Source organism: Emydura macquarii, unplaced genomic scaffold (genome assembly GCF_026122565.2).
Source record: "Emydura macquarii macquarii isolate MOO-44397 ecotype Brisbane River unplaced genomic scaffold, CSIRO-AGI_Emac_v2 contig_3506, whole genome shotgun sequence".
Lineage (NCBI taxonomy): Eukaryota > Metazoa > Chordata > Testudines > Chelidae > Emydura > Emydura macquarii.
In genome coordinates, this window is record NW_027133643.1 from 4,696,133 (window position 1) to 4,712,304 (window position 16,172).

Genomic DNA, 16,172 nt, shown 5'->3' on the forward strand with positions numbered 1-16,172 from the left:
TCACCATGGATGTGGTTTAATGTCATTGGCAAAGAAACTGATTTTTTGCACTTCTTGAAAGAAGCACATGTTCCCTTTTATTAAACAACTATTGACTGTATGTGCATGTGATGGAGTGTGCAAACTCCATACTGGTGAGCTGAGAGTTAAGGAGTTGCTATGGACACAGGAAGCCACATCCCACTGCCCCCTGCTGGGCATGCTCCCAGTGGAGGGAGAATTCAAAAAGGAGCAGCTGAGCTCAATCTAGGAGGACTGAGCAGGAGAGCAGTTGAATGCTGCAGCCTCCTGCAGAGAAACCACATTAAGAGGCTTTAAGCGGTTGGGACCGGGCTTCATAGTCAAGCCACTGCAGGCCTTTCAGTTGTGGGGGCTGAGGACAATGCATCACTCTGCTGATAGGGGAAGATGCTCTGGAGAGTGACCTTATGCTCCGGAGACACCAAGGGGACCCTAAAGCAGACCTGTGATGCAGATGGAGGAACAGAAGCAGGGCTGGGAAGTGACCCAGGGCACAGTTATAAGGGTGCCTGTTTGTAGGCTATGTATCTGGACCGTTGTTTTGAAGGACCCTGGGTTGGCACCTGGTGGAGCAGGATGGGCCTAGGTTCCTCTACCCCCAGCCACGGACTCTCGCCGTTGGGCGACACTTCCGCTGGCACTAGCCACTAAGCAAGACAGCCACAGACTCTTGCTATTAAGTGATATTTCCACTGACTGTAGCTGCTAGGCCAGGTGGCCACAGACTCTAGCCACTAGGTATGGCATCCACTGACTCTCACCTCTGGGCAACCTAGTCTGGAATATTGCCATTAGGTGGTACTGCTGGCCTTGGATATAAATCCCTCTCCGACAGTGCACTTCAGATAAATCATTTGTTTTCATTAAATGGACTAAAGTAGTAATTGCTTGTTTCCTATCGCTTCCTTCAACTTTAAGCATAGAGAGTTAGAGACATTTGAGTGCTTATATGTCTGTTTTTCTGTGGCGACTTATTGAGTATTAGATTGAGATTGATGTGATCAGTTTTAAGATATAACTTAAAATCATACTCGAAACCAAGTGTTTTCCATATTCTGGAATTATTCCATTCTATAACTTACATTTTTTGGCTGGTCAATTGCCACAAGGCAGATTTCCCACTGTCTTACATCTTGTGTGGTCATTTACACCTGTGCAAATGGACATAAAATACTACCAAATCAAATAATAATGTACAAGTGTAAATGCCCACAAGTGGAAAATCATGCTGTCTATATGTAGCTATATAGATATACGTAGGCCTTTCTGCAATCATCATTGTGTCTATAATATCTTCTTAATGTTGATGGATTGTATTTCAGTGGTATTTATGGGCAGTTTGAAGTATCCAGATGAGAATGGGTTTGATGCATTCCTGAAGAAACATGGGGGCAGTGACAATGCTTCAACTGACTGTGAACGGACAGTCTTCCATTTTGATATCCAGCAGAAATACTTCAAAGAAGCACTTGATAGGTAACCTTGATCACACCAAATAAAGCATTGGTTCATTTAAAATAGATTAACACAATGTTTGTCTGTCTGAAGAAACTGCATATATAACTTTGTATTGGCTTGATTGAAGGGAGCCTGCAGTTGCTGAACTTCCATAAGTCTCCTTAGTACAACAGAGGACATTGTAGATGGAAGGAGACTGTGACTTTCCCTTAAATCTCTTACTGTCTTTTAAGGGAGCAGCAGTACCCTTGTAGTGTATATTCTCTTAGGAGTGATATGATTTATGTACCTGCTAAGAAAATAGAACAGACTTCAATATGTATGTATGCCAGATTACTTCTTGGTTATATTTTAGGACTATCATAAATTCTCAATTGCTAGTTCATTCCATTTATCTAACTACTCAAAGGAGAATCTTTTATTGGCTGGTTTATTTTAAATATGTGCCCTCTTAGGTTGTTTAATTTTTTAATAACAGTCTCTGTTTAAAAAAAGTATTGATTCTTATATGGCAGTATACCACCAAAAAAGTGCAATAAAATGATACACAGCTTTATTCAATAAAATATATGTTCAGTGCCAGGAAGGATCATTAATTAACTCACACCATGTCATAGGCTATGTCAAGACAATAAAGCTCCACTTCTTTCATAGGGAAATTAAACACACTTCTGATGGAAGGGTAAGTTAAATATTTTTGATACTGACAAAACTACTTGAGCGGAAAGTAGGTTGCAATGCAAATAGGCATTTTTATCAAAACCATTAATATGGTGATTGACCTAAAATCTGCCCTAGAATGTGTACACAATGGAAGTGCTGCTTCTATGATAGCCTTGTGTAAAACATTTGAGGGCAGAATTCAGCCTTCTAAAGGTGGGAATTAGACTAGTTTTGTCTATTCTGAAGGTTCCCAAAGGTAGCAAAGATATTTAGAGATATGGCAACACTTCAATATGAGGAGAGATTGTCTCCTCTGAACTAGTCCTAGCTTTTTCAAAGCAGAGATGACACGATATGGGTCCATAAAATAATGAATGATATGTGGGAGGTGAATAGGCACACTATTCATCATTATTCATACAAGAACATGTGTGCAGTTAATGAAATTGAAAGGCAACAAATTCAATACTGATGAAGACATTCTTTTTTACACTACAAATAATCGACCTTTGGAACTCTGTGAGACGGTATTGTTGAGGCAAAGAACTTAGTAGGATTTTCAAAAATTCTAAGGCCAGAAGGGACCACTGTGAGACAGTCTGAGATTCCCTGGCAATCCCAAGGTTCCCTGGCAACCACGTAGGTATATCCAAAATTTAACCACCACCCTCACCTTTCAAACTTCCACCCCCACATAGAATCGTCACTAGTGCCCCAGTGTTCCATACATGCCACTGCTCCGCCTATCCATCATCCATACCTTATGTGTGAGGAGAAAAATTAATTGTGACTAATGTTATCTACGTAAATATATAAGAAATACATTGTAATGGATGTAAACCCTTATTTTTTAAGGCACAAGTCAACCATTAACTGGTAGAAGTTAGGAAGAAACTGCCGCAGTGGGCAGGCTGTTAATTGTTTATTATGGAGATTTTTTCCACCTTCCTCTGAAGCATCTGGTATTGGCCACTGTTTGAAACAGGCACCCCTGTTTGACCAATGGTGGTCAGATCTGGTATGATAATTCTTATGCACTGAAGGCAGATGATCTTGCATCCTTTGGTACCATGTTCTACCAGTCACTGTCACTCTAAAGAGCAGGGCCTTGCTCTTTGTCTTTCTGAGAATATTAAATAATTGGGTTTATTAATTTTAATTAAGCGGCTTTAGGAACTAGTGGCAAAAGAGTCCAAAACTGTATAATTGTTTCTGAGTTACTGCAAATCCTAAACCTTAAAAACAGTGAATATTGTTGTTTGTCACAAAAGCAGTTTTTAGTTATAAAAAACAGTCTTTCTGTACTACCAGCAGACAGCAGAAAAGACTTGCTGTTTTTCTCTTTATTTAGGTGGGCACAGTTCTTCATTCACCCACTAATGATCAGGGATGCTGTTGATCGTGAAGTTGAGGCTGTCGATAGTGGTAAGAGTAATATTTTTGTCATGAAACTTTTTTTTTGAGCTCCAATGTATGACTGTACTGAAGTTATTGACAAGATTCTCTGGTATTCAGTGCTGTGAAGTCTGATGCATAATATTTTATATGTCCTTTATTTAACTTCAGTTCAAAAGTAAAATTTAACTAGGAGCCAAAAATTATGTCAATGGGACTTTATTAATTCTTTGAGCTTAATGAAATATATACATTTATGTGAGTGTGAGTCAAATTATGTTGTATTTACCCCTCAATGCAGAGCAAATGTTGGTATTAACATTGATAGGGAGACTAGTCTTATGAAAATAGTATATTTTGAGGGAGAATAGTTAGAGTAGGAAGCAGTCTGAAAATGAGGAGAAACTTCCTTTGATCAAAAAACATCTGAAAAATTTCACCAATCCACTGGCACAAGAAAAAAACTGATGCAAAGAATAAAATAGAACTAGGTTAATGGTGATCTGCAAAGGGGCAAAATGGGTTGGAGCCTTTTTTGATGCTTCATGGTATGTAAAGAAGGGATAGAAATGTAGATTTTAAGAGGAAATTTTAAAAAACAATTGTTTTCCTGCTTGTGTTTTAAGTTAAAGTTAGGAATATCAGGAATGTCAAGTCTGATCTTCCCTGGTTTGATTTGTGAGCTTTCTCTGCCCTTAGTTGAAGGGTTGGGTAGGAGAGTCATAAAGACCTCAGAAAAGCTAAGGGAGTTGAGTTAAATAATTGTTAGCAAAACTAAACAGAACACAGTTTTTAACAGTATAAGGGCTTATTGACACACAGAAGTTGCACCTGTGTAACTGAAGGGGTGCTGTTACACTGATTTAGTTAAATTGATGCAACTTTGTGTGTGGCCATTCGTTATATATTCCTTTTATTTTACAGGGGCATGCTAAACTGATATGAACCAGATTTAAATTTATGTAAGAGTGTCCACATATAAAGTCGCACTAATTTAACTAAATCACTTCAACATCACACCTTTAGTTGAAAAGCAGTGGTGTGCTAAGGGGGGGAGGCTAGGCTCCCAGGCGCCGGCTGGCAGGGGAGCGCCAGGCCGGTCCTTCATGGTGTGCAGGAGGCGGGCAGTGCAGGAGACCCTGTGCATTGTGAAGGGCCAGCCTGGCACGCCTCCTCCCCTCCCCCAGGCTGGTGTGTGGGGGGATGCTGCCCCGTCCAAGCCGGCGCTGGGCTGTGGGGCAGGAGTGGTGGGTAAGTGTGAGGGGTGCCAGGCTGGCCTTCACAATGGGAGTGGGGTGCCGGAGGCTCTGAGGGGCACCCCTCAAAGCCTTCCCCCCTCTGCGTCGTGAAGGGCTGGCTTGGGTCCCCCTCCCCAGGCCGGGGGGTGAGGTTGCCCAGTCTGAGCTGGCGTTGGGCTGCAGGGCTGGAGTGGGAGAGGCGGGTGCTGTGCCTCAGGTAAGTGGAACCAAGCCTGCATTTGCACACACCCCGCCCCCCATGCAGGTACAGAACTCCCCCCTCCCCAGGGCAGCTGGGGGACAGCACTGGGACCCCTCCTGTCCTGCATTGGAGGGGTGAGTGAGGCTGCAAAAGTAGGCTTGGCCCCCGGGCTCTGGAGACCCATGGTATGCTACTGTTGAAAAGGTGCAACTTTGGTTGTAACCAGACCTAAGAAACCCTTCTGTTGTCAACTGTTTAACATTCATTCCTTTTGAGATCATAATCCCTCTAGATTTCCAGGATAGATAAGACATAAACATCTTCTACAAAGTGCAAAGAATTAGCAGTATTTAACCTGTTCTGTTGCTTTTAAGGGCTTGATTGTGTAAGGTGTTGAGTGTTTTCTGCAAAGTGTTGAGGGTCCCTTATTCCCGTTCAAATCACTGGGGTTAAGGTCCCTCAAAAACTGCAGGATCCGATACCTAAATGTCTCTTTGTTCTTCTTCGAGTGGCTACAATCATGTGTTCCACTAAGGTGTGCACATGCCTAGCGCTCCTAAGCTGGAGAATTTTGCCTTCTAGTACCTGAAGGGATGGCGTTCGCACCCTGTGGCTCTAGCCTCTTTTCAGGCTACTTAAGGGTGGTGCTGCCCGGACCCCTCAGTTCCTTTGCACTGCCTGCAGCTATAGTTGGAGCATTTTGTGATGATTTACCACACACTCTTTTTCTCAATTTCTCTGGGAATTTATTGTATATAGTTCACTGTTAGTGTAGCTCAGTAGTACCCTTAGATTTAGTTATAGTAGTTAGGATAGATAGTTGCCCTGGGTGATGTCCTCACTGAGGTTTCAGCATTGTTTGTCGTGTAGAGTAGCTGTCCTCAGTAGTGACCCCCCATATATAGTGTTTGTTGTGGCTGGTAGAGGGGCACATTTAGGAAATGTGTTCTATATGCAAGTCGTTTAAGAAGAGGATGCAGGTGGTCAGAGACTTGTGTTTGAAACAGCACCTTTTAGAGCAGGCTGTGAAGCCTACTTCAGCGCTAGGGATATCTTCAGATCATCTGACGCATTCTCCTTGGAGCTGACATGAGATGTGGCTCCTAGTTAGAGATCCAGTGCTTCCCCTACAGGAAGAGAGATCGTTCTCCTTCCTTGGGTCCTCTGAGGAAGAGGTCCCATAAGACCAATTGGGCCTGTTCCAGGACTTGGGGAACTCCTCTTCATCCTGTCTGTCCTCTGGAAAACATAATGGAGCTGGCCCATCTAACCGTTCTGTACCATTGACTCCAGTACTGGCCATGAGGCATCCTTGGCATCATCACCTGGACAGCATTGGCATCACCTGTCTCCACTCTATTGGCATATTGGGGAGCGTCAGAGTTGCTTTGTCTTTACGTTCCTGATTCCCCTGTATTTTAGGGGCTGTCAGCTGTTGTGACTTCTACATTGTCATCTTCTGTAGGGCCATGGTTGGCACTGTCTGCTCAAGTCACAGAGCTGTCTCACCTGTCAGCACTGCATTCTGCACTGTCTGGGGCTTACACTGCAGAGTTGCAACCAACATCCTTTGCAGTGTTGAATGGTTTTTGGCACGGACACTGTCTTTGGCATAGATGATGTCCTTACTAGAGACCCCTAGAGTGGGTTCAGTACTGACCTCAGTCTCAGCACCGTCCATTGCTTTGTGCCTATTACAAGGGTGATGCCTCTTCTGGAATTGATGGTATAGACTACTCAGCACCAAAGCCGCCTTCGTATTGGGTTCCAAATGAAACTGACTGACTGTTTGCTTCTGTGGGGGTGGTTACTCCATTCCCACTTGCTGACTTCCTCATCTCCTTGAGATCTGGTTTGGGGATTTCTTCCTCTTCCGCCTTGCCTTCGAAGCACTTCTCTTGATCCTTGTATCACCATCAATAGTGGGATCAGCACTGTTCCCAGAGCAGGGATAGAGGTCACTGCCCTAGTTACCTACAGACCACCAATGCCTTTCCTCTGTTCCCAATGTTCTCCTTGGAATTCTTGGGATGTACCTCCATGTGGGAGATCCCACTCTCCACAGTCCTGAGTCAAGATCTGTTTCTATTCCTGAGGCCACATCTATTACAGGTGCTGTCTGGAGTCATTCTTCCTGAGCTGGTCCAGACTGACTCTTTCCTGCAGGAACTTTTCACCCCACAGCAGCCTCCATTGGCCCCATATCTTTCTTCTTCTTCCCTTCTGGATAACTCTTCAATACCAGACTTTTCCTCATCAATGCCTGTGGACTTTAAGTCATACCAGGATCTTCTCAGTGTATGGCTTCCTCCTTGGGGATCCAGGCCAAGTTCATACAGGAGAACACACGTAAGTTGCTGGATATCCTCCAATCCTCAGCTCCAGGGAGAGTGGCTCTTCCAATAAATGAAGTGCTTCTGGAGTCTGCCAAGTGCCTTTAGAATACTCCAGCTTCATTACCACTTACAACTAAGCTTTTTGAAAAGTAATATTGTGTCCCTATGCTGGGCTTCAAGTGTTTTTACTCCCATCCAGCTTCTAACTTTTGTGATGACGGTAGCAAATGACAGGTCATAACAGGAGATGCAAGTCCACCCCTAAAGACAGAGTCCAAAGACTGGAATTGATGCAGAGGAAAATTTATACTACTTCATCATTGCAGTTGTACATTGCAAATCAGCAGGCACTATTATCTAAATATGACTTCATTAATTGGAACGTATGTCCAAATTCACAGAGAAGTTACCAGAGGTTTCCAGGAAGGCGTTTAAAGATTTCATTTTAGAGGGCCTTCTGGTGGCAAAGACTTCTTTGCTGTTGGTTCTGAATGTGGCAGACACTTTGCCCAGAATTATGGCATCTGCTGTGACCATGAGGAGGTCCTTGTGGTTGCAGAATTTTGATGTTCAGCAGAACAAAGAGGACTTATCTTTTAGCAGTCGCTTTTTGTTTTCAGAAAAGACCGACAAAACTTTCGTTCCTTTTAGAAATTCAAATGACAGGAGGTTCCTGAGATTTATCATGGCGGGTCAGCGTTCAGTTCACTTTGCTTCCCTTTGGTCTGTTTTCAAAATCTCATGTTTTTTACAAAATGCATGGCTGTAGTTTCAGCTTATTTCAGAAAAAAGAGGTATTCATGGACAATCGGTTAGTGAGAGGCAAATTCAGAGAATGAGTCCACTCTCATGAACAGAGAAAAGTCAACATTAACAGGGGCTGGGGTGGACCAGCCAGCCTGAGGCTGGGGTGGGTTGGGGCAGCGCAGTGCAGTGCTGGGCCATGGGCTCTGGGGGTGTTCAGGCTGCCCGCCACTGGTGCTGGGGCGCTCCAGCACTGCATCCAGGGGCGGTCTGGCTGGTGCCTGGTGCTTGGGCCACTCAGGGTGTGCCTGAGGCTGTGATGGGAGAGGAGGCGGAAGGGGCAGGACCAGGGGCTAGTCTCCCTGAACAGGCTGAGGCAGTTCACGAGTCGCCCATGGTGGCTGCCCCCCACAAATTAAGCGGTCAAACTCCACTTACGTTTACCAGACACTATGTGATTACCATGGTGTCTAGGTCAGATGCAAACTTTGGGAAGGCCGTCCTGCAGTCATTCTTTTAGTACACTCTGAGCCCCTGCTTCTATGAGTTCTGCTTGTGAGTCACCTGAATGGAATATATGCCTGCAGTCACTTGAAGAAGAGAAGACAGTTACTTGCCCTTATTGTAACTGTTGTTCTTTGAGATGCGGGTGCATTCACGTTTTCCATGACCCATCCTTTGTCATCTCTGCATCAGAGTCTCTATTCTTGATGTTCGGTGTGAAGAAACAGAGGCAGTTGGGGTAGTGCTGCTCTTAAATAGCCAGGGAGAATAGCCAGGGGAGCCACAGGGCAGGCACATAGCCCCTACGGGTACTCTGAGACAAAATTCTCTGGCTTCAATACAATGGGCATGCACACACCTGAGTGGAATACATGTTTGCACTCCAATCTCGAAGAACAACAGTTACAGTACAGATAAGTTATTACCTTTTTTCTTTCCTCTCCATATTCTTTTTCTCAGCAATGGACTGAGTGGTCTTTTTTTCTTTCCCCTCTACTCTTGTCTTCCCTTTTTGAGCATTGGTGACAAGTGATGTAATTTAACTAATTTGCTACTACTTTGAAAAGAAGCACTTCCAGTGCCGTTCCATGTACTATGTATGGTCCCTTTGAAAATTAATGTTAGTTACATTGGAACATTGCCTGATGTTTAATACAGTGCTAATTCTTTAAAATGAACAGAGTATCAGCTAGCAAGGCCCTCTGATGCAAACAGGAGGGAACTGTTACTTGGGAGTGTTGCCAGACCTGGGCATCCAATGAAGAAGTTTTTCTGGGGTGAGTCTTGCCATAACATTCTAAGACTAATAAATATGCATAGTATAGAAAAACTGATAAAGTGATGTCTTAACAATATGAGGTTCTTTAGTATTTCACCAAACTGGTGCTAGCTGAAATGTATGAAAACAGTTCATCATTTTGAATACAGTAAAACTCTTTAGGATAAAATGTTCTACATGAGTTCAAGATATTTTCAACTCCAGCCTTGCTATTTGTCTCATGCCCATTCATGGTAACTTATTGTTCATGTACTGGTAATACCATCTAAGGCAGCTGTGGTTCACATAACCTCCTGTCTTTTCCATTATAAATCTTGGAAAAATATCATTTGCATCTTGGATATAAAAGAAAAGGTACTTATGGGCTCACAAGGAAGGTTTTTCAAAGGAGTTCAGTCAGCCTCAGAGCTGCAGTAGTAGCTGAGTGACAGCTTCACTGCCATTGTACAGTCTTGTGAGTAGAGATGGGTGAAGGGAGAATTCACCTTCCTTCTTCCACCCCATACAGTCCCTGTAGAGCCAAACTGCATGTGCACCACTTTCTCATAAATTACGAGGTAGAATCAGCCTTAGATCCTGTCAACTTGCACTCCAGTCATTTTTTAAAGAAGACTAGTTTTAGGTGCTACACCTACTTCTGAATCTCTCCTGACACTTTTTGTGATTCATTTCCTATAATCATAATGTTTTCTCTGCTGTATTATGAAAGACTCTTACAAACAGGATAAGCAGTAAAAATGGCTATACACAAAGGTTTGCGCAGTGCACAAAATGAAGAAACTGCAAAATACAGAAAAATATATTTTCTCTAGTCTTTGTTATAGTACTCTTAAGAGTTACTTGTAACAATAGGAGGTAAAAAAATTTCAGAGACAAGTAATTTTAAAAATTGCTATCCTTTGAACTCTGAATTTCCTGGCAGTCATTGTGTTTAACCATGATATTAATATTAGTTAAAACTTTTCTTCATATGTATGTATTTTATCTCAGTATTTTTTCATGTATTCATGGCCTGAACATGGCCTGTATTCCATCTTGCATTCCCTGCGCATCCAAAACTCCTGCCAACTTTATTGGGAAATTCTTGTGCATAAAGGAATATTCGATTCTGTGATTAGATCTTATGATTAGAAAAGCACTAGTAACATGAGACCAAATAGCTACTTTTTTAACATTTACAGGTAATGCAGAGACACTAAAGCATGAGCCTAAAAAGAATAACATTGATACCTACACCAGACTGAGGGATTTTTGGCAGCACTATTACTCTGCTCACTATATGAACTTAGTTGTCCAGTCTAAAGGTAACATCATTTGTTGCTTAAATACAAATTCTTACATACTGCTTTAAAGTAGAGGACTGTTTCAGTTTCAGATCAGAACTTACACCTCGCTGTTCATTGGGTAATGATGACTGTTCTGTAGTCACCTGTATTCGTTTATAAACCTGTAGAAAATACCAGTGCTTAGCTTTTTTTTTTCTATTTAAATTCCCTATTAGTGGTGATTGAGATCTAAGCATCAAGTCTGAAATACCTGATCTCCTGGGAACCACAACTTTGAATCCCAGCAAGACTGTCTCAACTCTTTTTGTGGTTCATACACTGATTTCCAAAGAGTTTACTATTTTTGTATCTTTTGGGTGAGACCTTAATACAGAGGAGTTGTCTTCTCTGTATTGATATTAGTGGTCTGGTGGCTTTTTTTTTTTTTTTAAATTGGAGTATAGGATTGTCTGTGCCCAAAACTCTTCCCTGCATACAGCTCTGGAGTGTGCTATGCAGAGGTGGCTGCATTTCAATGGAGAAATGAATTTGTGCTTTGGGCTGAAAGACACAATAAATGTGACTCCCTGTAAGACCTTAGGCAAGTTGCTCAATCTCTGTATTTCTCAGTTCCCCATCTATAAAATGGGGGTGATAATGCCCTCTGTCATGTCCATTTACATTGTGTGCTCTTCAGGGCATGATCTTTATTTGTACTGTATGTATGTACAGTACTTAGCAGAATGGTGCCCCAGTTTTGGTTAGGGGCTCTTGATGCTACCATAATAATAATTAATACTATGTTTCAGTGCATTGTCCTTGGGTAATGTTTGCAAAAAGCAGGGACTGTGCGCACAGAAGTTCTGCAACTATGGCTAGTCATTGGGAAGAAATGCATGGGAGTCAGTAACCACACTGATCACTTTCATAGTCCCATATCTGTTGAAGAAAATATTTTCTTTTTGATTTACATAATCACTAATGTACTAACTAGGATGCAGAATTCTTGCTACTGACACTTTCCCTAATTCATAATTTTTGTGAGTTAACTTTATATATTGTATTCCTTCCTTTAGAAGGAAAAAATGTTTCCTAGTTGACCCTCTATAATATGTGTGACCCTAGGCACCACTGTATTCACATTCAACACACTACTGCAATGATATTTGTACAAAGTATGCCTTGTGAGGTTGCATACAGAAACTAATAATATGCTGGTTATCAATATCATTGTAAAATGCATGTGTTAATCTTATATGTGAAGTTATGAATTCCCTCTATGTGAAGTTATTTAGAACATGTTTAAGACAAGACAGCGTAGCCTAGGCAAAGATGATAAAAACCTCTGTTCTAAACAAAGGAATGTAGGTTTGCCTCAATTTACCTATTAGCCACAAACAAAGCTGTCAAGCCAAACCACTAGGGTTATCTTGAGCTTGAATTTGAAAGACAGTGAATTAATATGTCTCCTGCACCCCAAAGGGACACAATAGGCTGAATCCCCAAGAGGTTTCCTGACTTGTAAGACAGACACATCCCTTTTGGGAATATAAAGAACAGAGAGAGACTTCATCTTTATACTTCATTTTAAGGTGACAGAGAAACCAAGTGACTTAATCTCTGTGATGGGTCTTGGACAGACTATTCAGTAAAAAACTGAAAAGGAGACTGGGAAGAGAAAACATCTTGAACAAAGACTGTATTTTGCTAGATTATGTTTTAGACTTTTAGATATGTTTTCACTTTTATTTGCTTGTAACCATCTCTACCTTTATCTCTTCTACTTAGTATCAGTAAATCCATGTTCTTTTATTAATTAACTTGTTTTACTTCGACTATTCAGTGCTGTGTTTGAAGGGAAGGAGTATTTAACCAAGTTAAATTAAGCTGTGATTTACCGATTCTTTAACAGAGAAGCAAACTTAAAATCTTCTGTGAATACACAGTGCTGGAGGCTGTGTGTTACAGAGAAACATTTCTGAGAAGCTTGGGGTCTGGAGTTCACTCATTGTTATTTGCTAGGCAAAGTTTGGGCTGGGAGAGCCTTGAGGAGTTTGCTGTTGGGACGGAGAGACCGGTGTGGCAGGGAACTGATGCAGTCTAATCATCAGCATAACTCACTCATGCTGAGGCAGAGAGGTAACACAGTGGTTCATAGCTCTGGGTATCCCCAGCAGCATGTTCTTCTTTGAGTGCTGGTCCCTATGTGGATTCTCTGCATGGGTGCACATGGGTGCCATATGCCAGAATCGGAACTGTTTGAAGTAGTATCCATTGGCCCATGTGTGCATCAGCCATGTGATGTGCCCAAGGTCTTACTAGGTTGTGTGGATCGACGTCCCTCCAGTTCCCTCTTACTGCCACATGGCCAGAGTTGGAACCCTGTTCCTCCTCATTCTTTGAACTGCATAGCTATATCTTTGTCCAAATAAACCTGTTCTTATAACTTAGTGTATATAGTTCTTGTTGTAGTTGGTAGTTAGTAGTTCATAGTTAGCTAATTTTTCCATTACCTTAGTCTGTATGGGGTGTCCCACCCATTGGCGGGGACTATGCCCCGGTAAGCTGGTTTCAAAAACTGTGCTTTGTGCCTGTGCTCCTTCTCAGTGGATGATGAGCACCAGCGCTGTCTTTATTGCCTCAGGGAAACCCACATCATCACTTGCTGCTCTGTCTGTTGCTCCCTTTGGATCCGTGAGGCTCAAGAGCTTAGGTTTCCTAAACACCTCATGGAAGAAGCATTGGGCCCGCGTGTGCACTTGAGTTTGGCACCGGTGGATCCACTGGAGCACCCAGCCTCACCACTGGTGAGAACTTCTCCAACCGCAGCGGCACTGGCAGGACTGACTATGCCCCACTGTGCTCACAAGCAGCACAACCATGAGCACAAAGGCAGCTTCCTGAGAGGGACCACCTCAGAATATAGTGTTACCTCCCAGAGCTGTGCCAGGTCGGGTGAGAAATTGCATGTTAAGCCGGCAGCTGCACTCCCAAGAAGTCTAAGATGGAGTACAAGGGTAAGCATCACAAAGACCAATCGGTATCGTCTTCAACTTCAGTCACCGAACCACTGCCCTCATCCCCAGCTCTGTCCACACTGCTGGGACTGGCTTCTCATGACCAGTTCCACACACGCCAGAACAACTATCCCCCCTCGCACTTACAGTTGAGCTATTCCTCCCATATGCTGACTCCCCACTGAATCTCGGATCCCCCGGAATAGTGCAACCTCCATTACTGGCGGATGAACCCTTGCTCCTTTGCCAGTGCCCTGTTCTGCCCACATTTGCACTATTGGTGCCACTACCTGGGCCTTCATCACAAACCCATTCGACACTGCCAGCTCCACCTGCTCCAATGGCACCACTCTTTCCAGACCATCCTTCTGACTCTGAATGGTCCTTGGAACTGGACTCCACTTTTTTGCTGGCACACTGCTACAGCCCAAAGCCATGACACCTACCTTATGCGCCAGCATATGGTCCTCCCTCGGAGCCATGGTTTAGATACCCATGGATCTGTACCCATGGATCTGTACGTGGACACCTACTGGCAGTCTTGGGACGCCTTTCAGGGTCACAGAGCACTGCTGCATCCTCATTGCCGACCCTTGCCAGAGTATGCCGCTCTCACCCCCCTCCCCCCTGTCTATGAGGAACCCCAAGACACCACCATGCCCTCTACACTGTTGGCCCTGTTGGAACCACTGATTCTGATTGGTGCCTCTTCGTCTCCGGATGAGGCGTTCATTCCATCTTCTCTGTTGCCCCCAGACAATCATGGCCACTACCAAGATCTCTTCTGGTGCATGGCAGGAGCCCTCAACTTTCTGGCTGAGGACGTGAAGGACCCTGGACATCCTCCAACCAGTGGGACCTTAACACACTACACTTTCCATCCACGAAGTGCTTCTCCAACCTGCCCAGGTGGTATAGCATAACCCAGCATCCTTTGCCCAAAGAACCTTTAGTCATAGTAAGTGACCTCCATTTACAGTGGTATAGCCGGCAGGATGTATACACAGTTTGTAGGTTAACTGAGGTTCACGCTTCCAGCACTGATAATCTGGTTTTAAGTGATTTACAGATGAGATGGTGGGGAACAGGTTGAAGAGAGGATATGGGTTTATTATTTTCTGTTGTTTTTTGTTGGGGGAATGGGAAAACAACAAAAGTAAAGCATAAACATGACCATCAGCAAAGCAACACAAAGTTAGAGCTGGCTAGGTTGGAGAATGACATAATAAAAGGAGAATGTGAACACCAAAAATGGTTAGCTGAGCAGAAAGACAAAGACCATGAACACCAAAAATAGAAGGCTGATATAAGAGCCAAGGAGAGGGGGGCAGAAAAGCAGCAGCAAGAAGAAGCACATCGCCAAGCTCTGGACACTGAGAGGCAGACAGAGAAGGAAGCAGCTGCACACCAATAAGACATGGATCTGAAAGAGAAGGAAGCCCAAGAAAAGAGAAGGAAAGGCTGCATTCCCAGAGCAAAATGGACAGGCAGGGGCATGTGGCATAGCCCACAGGTACTGTCTCTCTCCAAGGAACACCCAGCTGGGACAAGCTGGGGCAAGCTGGGACCTGCATACAAAAAAACAGATTGTGTTGAAGAATACTTTACCACTTTTTCAAAGCTCTGTGAGTTCATAAAGTTCTGGAGGACAAGGAAGCTTTAAATTTATTTAATGAAATAGAAATTGAACCAAAAAACTATGCATCTAGGAGTCTAAAACTTAATCTAGCAAGATACAGTCTTTGTTCAGGATGGTTTCTCTCATCCCTAGTCTCCTTTCCAGCTGTTTACTATCTGACCTTGTCCAGGACTTATCACAGTGACCAAATCACTCGTTTCTATGTCTCCTTAAGATGAAGGATAAAGATGGAGTCTTTCTCTGTTTCTTATATTCCCAAAGGAATGTCTTTGTCTTACAAGTCAGGAAGGTCTCCTGCAGATTCAGCCCCCTGTGTCTCTTTGGGGTGCAGGAACCATGTTAATTCTCTGTCTCTCAGGTTCGGGCTCAGGATAACCCTGGCTGGTTTAGTTTGATAGCTTTGTTTACAGCTAATACGTAAATTGAGGTAAACCCACATTCCTTTGTCTAGGATGGACGTGTTTATCATCTTTGCCTAGGCTAGACTGTCTTGTCTTAAACATGTTCTGATAACATCATAAAGAGGGAGCTGATAACTTTACATATAAGGTTAACACATGCATTTTACAATGATATTCATATAAAAGCTAGTAACATGCTAGTTTTGATACCTCCTAAGGCATATTTTGTACAAATATTGTTGCAGTAGGGTGTGAATACAAGGGTTTCTAGGGTCACCATATGCTAATCAGATGCACAACTGTATCAGCTGTGTCCCCTTCAGAGCCCTGCGTTATTTATACTGTGCTTGGGAAGGTTGAGCAGACCTACTATACTCTAAGGATCTAGCAAATCATAAAGTCACGAGTGCCACCTAATCTCTCAGTTGTACCTGTAATGGGTACATATGACCATCATCAAAGTATAATCCAAGACTGGGTATCTATGGGATTTGCTAAATATTGGGGGAAT

The 16,172-nt window shown here is 43.1% G+C and overlaps 1 protein-coding gene across 1 annotated transcript in view; it reads left to right on the top strand.

Moving 5' to 3' along the window:
* The window catches only part of LOC137144960 (nardilysin-like), a 66,758-nt gene that overhangs the window by 12,215 nt on the left and 38,371 nt on the right, over nt 1–16,172 (top strand). The window contains exons 4-7 of the mRNA XM_067535475.1: nt 1,344–1,497; nt 3,494–3,567; nt 9,242–9,337; nt 10,521–10,643. Of these exons, the coding sequence (XP_067391576.1) occupies nt 1,344–1,497; nt 3,494–3,567; nt 9,242–9,337; nt 10,521–10,643 (447 nt within the window). The remainder of the gene's footprint in view (nt 1–1,343; nt 1,498–3,493; nt 3,568–9,241; nt 9,338–10,520; nt 10,644–16,172) is intronic.